Source organism: Pelobates fuscus, chromosome 3, assembly GCF_036172605.1.
Source record: "Pelobates fuscus isolate aPelFus1 chromosome 3, aPelFus1.pri, whole genome shotgun sequence".
NCBI lineage: Eukaryota > Metazoa > Chordata > Amphibia > Anura > Pelobatidae > Pelobates > Pelobates fuscus.
The window spans coordinates 112,627,912-112,640,141 of record NC_086319.1 but is presented as its reverse complement, the minus strand read 5'-3'; the positions used below and the strand labels follow the sequence as shown (position 1 = coordinate 112,640,141).

Sequence of the window (12,230 nt, the reverse complement as noted above, 5' to 3'; positions counted from 1 at the left end):
GTAAAAATAAAAATGCACAAAATTATTTTTTACCACATACTTTGGCACATATTGGAAAAAAAATGGGGGCATGTTAAGGCACAATATGCACCTTATGATATACCCTGGAGTGTCTACTTTTACAAATGGTAGGTCTTTGTGGGGTTTTTTTGCACAGTCAAACTACTATAATACCCCAAATGGAAGCATAGGCTCATTAAATCCGTCTCTCAAAATTCTACTGTGAATACTGAAAAGGACAGGTCTCCTGTACGGCACTATAGCTTCACGAAATAGTGCCAAAGACATACAATGGGGGTGTCCTTTTACTCAGAAGACTTAGCTGAGCATAATTTGGGGGGTTTGAACTTAGTGGCACATATGAAATATACAAAATGCCCAGCAAAAATTCAATCCATATGTAAAAAAAAAAATGCACAAAATTATTTTTTACCACATACTTTGGCATATATTGGTAATAAAAAATGGGGGCATGTTAAGACACAATATGCACCTTATGAGATACCCTGGAGTGTCTACTTTTACAAATGGTAGGCCTTTGTGGATTTTTTTGAACAGTCAAACTACTATAATACCCCAAATGGAAGCATAGGCTCATTAAATCTGTTTCTCAAAATTCGACTGTGAATACTGAAAAGGACAGGTCTCCTATATGGCACTGTAGCTTCACAAAATAGTGCCAAAGACATACAATGGGGGTGTCATTTTACTCAGCAGATGTAACTGAACACAAAATAAAACTTTTTGTACAGGAATAGCACACAACAACTTTACAAAATACACATGAGAAGTTCTTTGTTATAAGTTTGTGTGCGAAAACCCCCCAAAAACACAATTTTACTCCAATATTTAGCAGAGATTGGTGGTGAAATGGCAACGTAGAAAGTGTCAAAACAACCTTAGGTAAATAGCCTGTGGTGTCTACTTTATATAAATATATACTTTTGTGTGGCAATTTAGTTTTATTTTATGGCTATTAAGCTTACAAGACAAACATAGCAAATTCTAAAATCGCTCCACATTAAAAGTTTATTTTACTCCTTGTGCTTTGAGACCTGTAACTACCAAAAAAAACTTAAAATCCCAGACACATTATATATTCTGTAAATCAAAACAACTAAATGAATTTATTTTTAATTACTTTCCTTAACCTGTACTAATTGTTCACACATTACTATTGCAAAAACTGTAAAAAAAAAAAACTTTTGGGGGCATTTTTCATTTTTTTTTTATAATATATATATATATATATATATATGTTACATCAAATTAAAGCCCTTTCTGTCCTTTAAAAAAACAGTATATAATATGCGTCGGTGCAATAAATTAGTCAAATGCAAATTGCAGTTGAACGCAAACAGCAAAAAATGCCGTTGGCATTAAGTGAAAGACAAGCTTCCGAAGCTCTGTTCTTAAGGCGTTAACCTTTGGAGTTCTCACTATAAAAAAACATTTTTCCAAAGGGCATAAACTTTACACTAAAATTTAACACAGTGGCACACCACTATATAAATCCAACAATAAAACATATCCCAACATGTCATTAAAGACCAGATAAATATGCAAACATAAATACACAATTACAAGATCAACCGACTGGCAGTGTACAGAATTAGTAGGGTGAAAAAGCATACATAAAATTAATTACATACCAGCAGGCCTGAGATTAAAAAAAACAAAACCATGAGGGGAACAAAACAGAGGTCATAACACAGAATCAATTATTTTGTGTTTTTGGTATCTGTTTAACCTGCCCAAGCATTGGCGGAGATCATTGAGTGATAGAGCTACACACTGGAGACCAGCTCTGTGATGGACAAAAATAAAGTAAAATAACTTTTCAAATTGTTGGTCCAGTCAACTAAACTGTGACTTGGGCATTATAGCGTCAGAAATACAAATGTGTATTCCCAACGCTATAGTCTTTCTTTAAGTGTGTTACTGCCCTTTCTACCCGATGAGGCCATTGTGCGTATAATGGTTCAGATAGAACTTCCTTAATGTGTATATATGTTTTTTGTGTTGTGAACTTTAATTCATGGTATTTAAATAAAGGTTGCATTTTAACTGATAAATGACAAGGGTTTGAACCACTACTTGTTCTTTTTTTGATCTAAAATTTTACTTTGGGCATAGACCCCTTCTTATTTTGGTAGCTTCAATGTGTTGTTGTGACTTTGACCTTTCACGTATACAATTTAATATAGTAGTTGGCATTTCTTCTCCTTTCATAATCTCTACACATAATCTATGTTGCAATGTAATTTGAAGCCATTTGTTGGTTGGGGAAAGTAAACGAATATGTCTGCCTATATAGATGAAGTATCCAAAATGATGGCTGCATTCCTCGGTCTTCATTAAAATCCAAGTAACTTTATTAGATATACATTAAAATATAGATCAACATTTCAGCCCCGCACTGGGCTTTCCTAAACCTATATAGATGAATATACATTTTAGCCGTGTTATTCCAGTAATGCAGGTGTAAAATAACAATTATTAAAAATAAACTACACTTTAATTGAAATTCTAATGCAGTCTCAATCTATATATCCTGTGATAGAGCACATTCAGGGGGATAAATAAATATGTTTAAAGCAAAACTTTATTTAGTCCTCTGAGTGCACGTTAATGGATTTTGTACTTGGCTGGAGTTAAAAAGCACCAAGGCAAGTACATGTTTGTACAGAAATCAGACATTTGACCTACTTCTGAAATAATACATGAACTAATATTTTACTGTGTAAAAAACGTGTTTTAGTATCACTGCTTTAATGCATTATGGATGTATTGAAATGGGTGATCAAGTGCCTTTATTATGTTAATGATTTGCTTTTGTTTTTCCAACTTTTATTGTTATGATTAGCAAACTGTTCTTATTTTCCTTTTTACTCACATCATTTATGTAATATCTTACAGCAAGAACGTTTAGATATCGAGGAGAAGTATACAAGTTTACAAGAGGAGGCTCAGGGTAAAACTAAAAAACTAAAGAAAGTGTGGACTATGCTAATGGCTGCTAAGTCTGAGGTTAGTTATCTTTAGCTCTGCTACCTTTTCTTGTTACAAGTTTACTTTGTATTGTATGTCTGTTTTGTAGGGTCAGTGGGAAAATTAATGGTTGTTTTGATAAGGGAAGAGAGCAGGGTGTTTATTTTTTTTTTATAATTCCTTATTTTTGTTGTGCATGCTGACGACACAAGATGCACAAAATACACGAAGTAGCAAAAGAAAACGTAACCAGATACAATAAGTGTACATAAACATAAGCATTTTTTTTTTTTTTAAAGAAAGGTGTTTAGCAAGATGGAGATAGTGCAGGTTATAATATGCACAGTTGTAGGAGTAAGATGTGTCATTGTTACGAGATTAGGTAGGTAATACCTACATAGTATTAGGATTTGCAGGCCCATGCTTTGAAGGATATCGCATTTTCAACTAGTGCCCAGCTTTTGCAAGGGTGCGATAGCTGTATAGGATACCTGAACAAGATCTCTGGGCTGGAAGTGAGCGTATGTGACATATTGCAGCTTATTAAGGATAGGCGCTGGAGTATCGTAGTGCCCAGTTATGCCTTTGTCTGTTGGGCATTCGATATTGTTGGGGGGGTAGCCGGTACCAAGAGATTTTGGCGATGTGTTTTGTAATTTTAATAATTGGATAGCAATATACATTGTGATATACACACACGCATACTTTATATAGTGCATGGAGCCCTTGCACCTTTAAACCTTACAAGGATCTCTAGCTGACAGCACACAGGCCCCCACAGGCTTAGATAGATGTTACACACGCCTTAGTCATACAAGCATTGAGCGGTTGCAACAGGCCAAGAGTGGTCAGCTGATCCTCTCCTACAATCACTGCCACCATTACTGATTGAGCATCAGCCAGATCTGCAAAGAGGGGATTAGCTTCAAACAGATTGGGACCCACATTCAATGTTGAACCATTTTATAACACTGAACAGAGGGACAGGGCCTAGAGTCTCCTGGCATTATAACCATTTCTGTGAATTGAAGTGGTTATAGTAGATAGTGTCCATTTATGCACTGTAGAATCTAGTACTGTTTGATCATTAGCATTTTGCTAATGAATAATAACTTAAGGTATAACAGAATTTCTTTTATTTCATCTTATGTAAGATGGCAGATCTTCAGCAGGAGCATCAAAGGGAAACTGAAGGTTTGCTGGAAAACATCAGACAACTGAGTCGAGAATTGCGACTTCAGATTAATATCATTGATAACTTCATCCCTCAGGAATATCAGGTATATATCAGGCTAATTAACTAACTTCTTTAAAAATCTACTATATTTGCGACAAACTATTTAGTTCCATTAAAGTCTGCTTTCTGAAAAGCTGCAAAACAAATGTTTCATTGATCCCCATCTTCCTCCCAACTTATTTTATATTTATGATTATTCATGTTGTAATATGTTAAACATTTACTTTACTTTATAACAAAGAATAATAGACAACAAGGCAGCAACCCTAAGAAGGGGATTCCTCTCAATCCTTCAAAATAACACAAGAAAAAAAGAGAGAAGGGCTGCACCACATAGGATTGAACAGATAGTACTGAAAAGTCTCATCCCAACATTGCAAGTTGTCACATATAAAGATGTCTCTTATCAAGAGGTAGATGCAGCTGTAGTTGCGAAGTTCTTTATGCTTTGGGGACGTGGTAGATCTGAGTGTCTTTAGTCTCCGTATGTGGATAAAAAAAGACAAGGCAATCTAATAGTGCAATATGTCAGAGCTTAGTGTGATAGTACGTTAATAATAGTGATGTTGCACTCATATGTAAAAGAGCTGTAAAACCAGCTCTAGTGTATATTGCATACAGTGGTACAATCCCCACCTATGTACCTGTATGTTGCCAGACCCATTCAGTTTGCCAGGGGGTTTGTAAGATCTTTTCGTGCCCCCCTCACCTTTTTTTTCTTTCTCTATAAGCTGAAACACTGCACACTGATTTGTACTCTACAGTATTGAATGCAAACCATTGTAGTGCAGAGCTCCACACAAACCTCATTCATCTCTTAACACCTCAGCATGGCAGCTGAGTTAGACATAACTCCGTTGTCTGACATATAAGGCCCATTTATGTGGCCTGGGCTTTTTCTTCTTCAAAATGGAGGCCTATAATTGGGTCCATGGGGTATTAAGAATTTATTTTGTTAGTTGACCAGCTGGCATATGACTGCTCTAGTCAGAGACTATAGATGATCTATTTTTTTTTTGTGTGAACTTGGTCTAGTTTATAACAAGCAGATGTGTTTGTCAGAAATGAAAGTTAATTAATTTTAAATCCCATAACATGTATTCTTTGTCAATCTATCTTTAAGGAAATGATTGAAAATTATGTTCATTGGAATGAAGATATTGGAGAGTGGCAGTTGGTAAATACATTTCTATTATTATCAATAATTGTACATTTAGTCTTGTAAGACATTAACATTCTTTTTTAATTTAATTTGTTAGAAATGTGTGGCATACACTGGAAACAACATGAGAAAACAGACACCTGTACTAGACAAGAAAGAAAAGGATGTAAGACAAATGTAAAATTTATTATTATCCCTGCACTGCGTAAGCAATATAGAGCAGCCATGTCATAATGATTAATTTACCTTTCAGTATTGGATCTGAATCACTCAACTATCCACAAGGCCACATTCTTTGCAACATTCATGATTGTTAATGTTTAGGTGCTTCATAATATTAGATTGTCATTGTATATTGTCACTTCCTGATACTTGGTCATGTGTGTTTATAGCCTCTCAATTAAGATGTTTTGGGAAGCGTGGATTATGTCCTACCATGCTTTGTTTGTAATCTAGAACCCATCTAGTCTGCACCAGCTGAATACATGTGGAGGTGAAGTAATAGGGGGTAACGTTGGAAATGGTGTTAAAAACCTTAATGCATAGCAGAAGGAGAAATAGTCAGGAAGGTGATGGACTGAGGATGCATGAAGATCACACAACACTTTAGTAGATGAAAAGAAAAAACAAAAAAACATTGCCACATGTATCCCAGCCACCCTGGTCCCGTGTCGTAAATATTCCAGATATTGGCAAATATTGGTATCGGGCACTATTGATACCGATATTGCCGATAATGTGAGAGGCGGCAGTGCCCAGCGCATGCAGGTCCGGCATGTCTATAAGGTGGAACACGCGGCCGCATTAAGGCACGCCGGCTCTGGGGGCGCAAGAATCGAGTGACCAGCAGGAAGGAAGCACACAGCACTCCCCCTACCACTCACTCGGTGGAGTTCAGAGAGCACTTCCGGTCAGTCTGGCCGGTAACAGGAAACTAAAGCTCCTGTACCGCAGTCCGCTCCACTCGGCCATGCTACACGAGAGGTGATGAGGCACACAAGGGAGAGGACCACTAAGGGAGGGGGACACTAAAGGACAGGCAGGAGGGAGAGAGGGGATAGGTACACTAAGGGCCCGGGAGGGGATAGGTACACTAAGGGCCCGGGAGGGGATAGGTACACTAAGGGCCCAGGAGGGGATAGGTACACTAAATAGTTTTGAAAACATAAAAAAAAAAAATCTGACTGGCAAGTATATTTTGTGCATTTGCCACTTATTAAAAAAAAATTGCAAAAATAACTGAACATGTTTATTATTTATTTAACAGTAGATTTGTGTAGAAATTATTTATTTTTTCAAAATGGTAAATGTACAGAATATCGGTATCCGTAAGTTATCGGCTAATGGCCTGAAAGTTCACAGATTATCGGTATCGGCTCTAAAACATCAATATCAGTCGATCCCTATTTTTTATGGCCTTGTGGAAAGGTGTGACTAGGCTGAAGTGGAGTCCTTTATAGGCAAATTTCCAGTTGAGTGCTTAAACAATTGGACTCCATTATGCACATGTTGAAGATGAGATACACAATCTTAGTAGGTGTTAATGGTTTAACAACCTCTATCATTAGCACCATTTCATACTAACAAACATCAGAGCAACTTATGCTTATAATTAAGGTGGAGCGACCTTTGGAATTAGTGTCCTATTGGAATAGATTATAGTTTCCTCAGTAGAACAGAAGGGACCTCATCAAACATAAATATGTTCATTTTATCAAATGTACTAGTTGTATCCTCAAGTTAAACAGCTGAGAAGATGTCTGCTTAAAGGAACACTATAGTCACCTAAATTACTTTAGCTAAATAAAGCAGTTTTAGTGTATAGATAATTCCCCCGCAATTTCACTGCTCAATTCACTGTCATTTAGGAGTTAAATCACTTTGTTTCTGTTTATGCAGCCCTAGCCACACCTCCCCTGGCTTTGATTGACAGAGCCTGCATGAAAAAAAACTGGTTTCACTTTCAAACAGATGTAATTTACCTTAAATAATTGTATCTCAATCTCTAAATTTAACTTTAATCACATTCAGGAGGCTCTTGCAGGGTCTAGCAAGCTATTAACATAGCAGGGGATAAGAAAATCTTAATTAAACAGAACTTGCAATAAAGAAAGGCTAAATAGGGCTCTCTTTACAGGAAGTGTTTATGGAAGGCTGTGCAAGTCACATGCAGGGAGGTGTGACTAGGGTTCATAAACAAAGGGATTTAACTCCTAAATGGCAGAGGATTGAGCAGTGAGGCTGCAGGGGCATATTCTAAACACCAAAACTGCTTCATTAAGCTAAAGTTGTTCAGGTGACTATAGTGTCCCTTTAAGCTGTGTATAAGTGAAGACAAAACGGATTAATCACATCACAATACGTTATATAATTGTATCTATTTTACTTTCAGCCATTTGAGGTAGATTTGTCTCATGTATATTTGGCTTACACGGAGGAGAGTCTTCGTCAATCTTTAATGAAGTTGGAGCGACCAAGAACATCAAAATCGAAATCAAGACCTAAAACTGGAAGAAGGTGCTTAATAATCTATGGCAATTCTTTGGATTGTTTTTTTTTGTTTGTTTTATTACATTTTATATGCATTTTAAATAAATATGGTATACTAAAAAATGCCAACACTTTTGGAGAATTCTGGAATTCTCTTACACAGACCATGGGTTTGTACTGGTGTGCTTAACACAATAGGGCCATGTGGTGTAACTGAATCCCCATAATTGTTTGCTAAGATAGATGATAGTAAATGGCCTTGTAAAATTTATGTGAGTGCACGGTTTTAATTTCTTAAGGATGGCGGGCGTTCTATGCAGTCCTGGTGGGGGCGGTCAACAACAGGACGTCCCTGTCATCCTTAATACTTACCAAGTCCCCGCTGGCAGTCACTATTCTGGGGACTGCCTGGATGCCCAGGTAGTCGCCCTGGAAGAAAGTTTTCAAAAGTTAAGGTTTATAAATTCAATAAAAAGTACTTAGAATATATACATATATATATTATTATTAAAAATGTATTTTAATATAAATTTTTAGTAGCTGCAAACACTGGCCAAAATTAGCGTTCAAATTAGTTTTTTGCACTTTTCACACACAAACAAATATAAAGAAATATTATATGCAATATAATAATATGTTACTGGATTCACTGAAAAGTTTTGGGGTGTAGGAACTTGTTTAGGAGACAATAGAATTGGGCACAGTTTCTTAATCATTATCATGTGTGCCATTTAAAAACTCTGCATATTTCTGTTTTTGTATTTAACAGGAAACGCTCCGGAAAACCAGAAGCTGGGATCGACTCCTTGCTCCAGTAACTTGACCAGGCAATGACTTAATCATTGATATGGCAGGGTACCTAAACCTGTATTATGCCTCTGAATGTGGTTTATGTTATAGGATGGAAGAATACCTTGTGCATTGAGCAAGAACCTTATTACTATTGAATTGCTTGACTCATATTCCACTTAAATGTCATGTTTTTATGTTTACACCTGTTTTTTTTATAGGGTTCAGTTCATCACATTATGAAACCTCATTGATGACCATGTTAAATGGGAAAACACTGTTAGATTTTAGTTTCTCTGTAAATATATTTGTCTTCCTATTAGGAGGATTTAGTAAGAAAATTGATTATTGAAACAGTTGCCCTTGATATTTAATTTTCTGTAAAACTTAGTGTATACAATGTGTCCAAATGTACAGATTTGTTTTAATGTGATTTGTTGATTGTTTAAAGAATTGTCTCCTTTTTGGTCCCCCCATTACATATTGCATGTTGCCTGTGTTACAGATGTGAAGGAATTCAATGATTCACCGATGACATGTCAGGACTATCATTAATCAAAGTTTGTGACTTCCCTCTTAAAGTGTTAGAAGAGCTCTCACTTTCTAGTAATTTTAAAGGAGCACTCTGTTAGGAATACAAATCTCTAATACTAACGTTAGTGTTTTCCAAACTATTTAGATTCATGCTCCCCTTCCTCACTTAAATAAAAGTTTATTTACATTTATTCCCCTGGCATGCCGGTCTTCTTGCAGCTGCAATCACCACTCTGCGCCTTTCAGCATTTCCTCATTGAAGTGTATCGTTACGGAGAGTGCTGAGCATCTTCATGGAAAGCATTTAGACAACAAGCATCAGTAAAGCAAACATTGCATTATCACTACAGGAAGCCCTGCTAGTTGCTATCCAAGTGACCGCAACTACAGGTGGCATTAGAATGCAATGTGTAAACACTGCATTTACTCATAATTGCTGAGACTGCAAGGACAGGCTGCATAAAAAAAACACTACACTAAGCTCCAATGGATTTGGTGCTGGGAGTGTCCCTTTAATATTATGTTTATCTATCCATATATTTAACAAATATTTTTATGTATGGGTGAGAAATGTATCTGGATGTAGAAATCCACACCTCCATATCAATCATTGTTACAAGCTCTGTTCTTTGCACCTAGCAGTATGCAAATAAAAGCATTGAGAGAAAAGGACAAATTAAACTGTTTTCTTCCTCCTCCGTATTTGCAATGTTTGAATCTTGTCTTTACAGTGGTTTTACTGCGCCTGAAATGGAGTATGATGTGATTTGTTAATTCATATAAATAAAAAAAAAAAATGGTGCATCTCATGAAAAAAGGTTAACACAAATTACAGGTGATTTTTCACTGTTTTTACCAGTCAACTTTTGCCCCACCAATGTTAATCGGTCAGTAATTTATACTGAAATGTTTCATCATGCAGTCTTTTTGTGAACATGTTGGCAAATCATTGCTACAAAATCACAAAAACATTCAGTGCATATATTTAGAAATCCAACCCTCTTGTTTAATTGTAAACATTATTTGTTGGTGATCTGGCAGTTTCAAATTAATTCCTTCTTTTCATCTGCTCTGAAGATGGATTTAAATTTCTAGTCATCTGCCCTTTGTGGTATCAGGTCAATATGAACATCAATGCCTATAAGTGGGGGGAAAAAAGTTTAAATGGTCCATTTTATTTCCATGTATTCAATTTAATCAGGTTATTTGAGTTGTAAAGGGACAGAACATTGCTTCTTCCTAAATTGACAGTTTTGTTACACTGGTGTCCTGACTGTTTAATCTGTATTGAGTTTCACCATAACTATATGTAATACATATTTTCTGAGGAATTCCTACGAACAAATTAACAATGAATACATTTAAAAAAAAATGTGTTCCAAAATTGTTTGCTTTTTATTTGTAGTTGAATTAGTTTAGTATTTTTTTTCTTGCATCTGCTGTTAAAAGGACACTCTGAGCACCAGAACAACGTTAGTTTAACAAAGCATATTTATGTCTAGAACATGACTCTGTAGTATTATTGCTCAATTCTCTGATGTTTAGGAGTTAAATTACTTTTGTTTCTGTTTATGCAGCCTTAGCCACACCTCTCCTAGCTGTGGCTCTTACAGCCTCCATCAAAAAATGGTTTCATTTTTAATTATCTCTCACAACACAATATGTTTACTTTAGAAGTCATGATCTCCTTCCCTTTTGAATGATATTTAATCACATATCACAAGCCCATAACAGACAATTAACAGAGCAGGAGATAAGATGTTGTACATTTAACACACTGTGGGAAAAAAAATAATAAAACAATTTACTTGTCTTTTTTATTCTTTTGTCCTGGGAAATGTGTAAGGAAGCTCCAAGTAGGTTAGGACTGCATACAAAGTAATTGTAAGTCTTAAATTGCAAATAATTGAGCAGTGAGACTGCAGCAGATCTGTACAGCAAAAACATTTAATTAAGCTAAATGTGTCTGTGTCCCTTTAACATAACAGCAAAGGTGAATTGATACAGTATTACCACTTAAGAGGTGATTAAACAAGAAATTTGATTGGTTTCTCCATCTTTGCATTTATAATGCTCTCTGATTTATATTGCAGTTGTTGCCCTGCGTCGCCATGTTTTAGATCCCCCCCCCCCCAGACTAGTATTTTTTTTTTGTAAAACATTCAGTGAGGAGAATGATCAGCCACTTTATAATTCTCTGCTGCACATTTTCAGGTATACCCATAGACAGTTTTCCAATAAACTTTATTAAAAATACATTCCTGGTTAGAATTGCCTCTTAAAATACACTCCTCTTCATGTCTCTCATTTGCTGTAAAATAAAGTTTAAAAAAAACAGTCTTGATTTATTTTTATTTTTTTTCTTGTAAATTTTATGAAGAATATATTGAATGGGGTAGGTGATCATGCTGTTTATACATATCTTATTAAAGGAACATTTCAAGCACAGTACCACTACAGCTACAAATCCCCATAGTATTGTCTCTATTTAAAGGGATACTCTAAGCACTACAGTTCATTAATAATGTTTAGCAGTTTTGCGAAGTTAAAGAGCAGAATTGGGGTTGTGAACATTTCAGTTTTTAAACTTGATGGTGGACTTTTTTTTTTTTTTTATGGAGCACCGTAGCAGTCCATTGCTTGAAATTATGCAGAGGGAAAGGGCTAACATTACTTAAAGGTAAAACCATTTACAGGGGTTTTGGTGCATAGACTTTGTCCCTGCAGGCTGCAGTCTGGTAATGTAAAACATGAGCTATGGCATTGAATGTGTTTTGTCTAACAATATAGAAGTATACACACTGTATAGAAAGCTCACTTTGAAAACCACCTTTTATTTTTTTGCAAAAATGACAAATAATTACAATATGTATAACCGTGGCATAGGCTTACAACAGTCCTAATAGCAACATATTCCACGAAAAGTCTACCAATGACCTGAAAATTGGTCTCAAATACTACTGCAATGTTTCAGCATTCCCATATGCCTTTCTCCAGGGAAAAGCCCAAGGACTTGTGCTTTTACCC

General features: G+C 35.8%; 1 protein-coding gene across 1 annotated transcript in view; it reads left to right on the top strand.

The window, feature by feature from the left end:
- Positions 1-10,566, top strand: part of KIF3A (kinesin family member 3A) — a 54,960-nt gene extending 44,394 nt beyond the window's left edge. Inside the window, exons 14-19 of the mRNA XM_063447421.1 lie at positions 2,920-3,030; positions 4,146-4,271; positions 5,352-5,405; positions 5,488-5,556; positions 7,783-7,907; positions 8,650-10,566. Of these exons, the coding sequence (XP_063303491.1) occupies positions 2,920-3,030; positions 4,146-4,271; positions 5,352-5,405; positions 5,488-5,556; positions 7,783-7,907; positions 8,650-8,698 (534 nt within the window). The 3' untranslated portion in view covers positions 8,699-10,566. The remainder of the gene's footprint in view (positions 1-2,919; positions 3,031-4,145; positions 4,272-5,351; positions 5,406-5,487; positions 5,557-7,782; positions 7,908-8,649) is intronic.
- Positions 10,567-12,230: the final 1,664 nt, after the last annotated feature.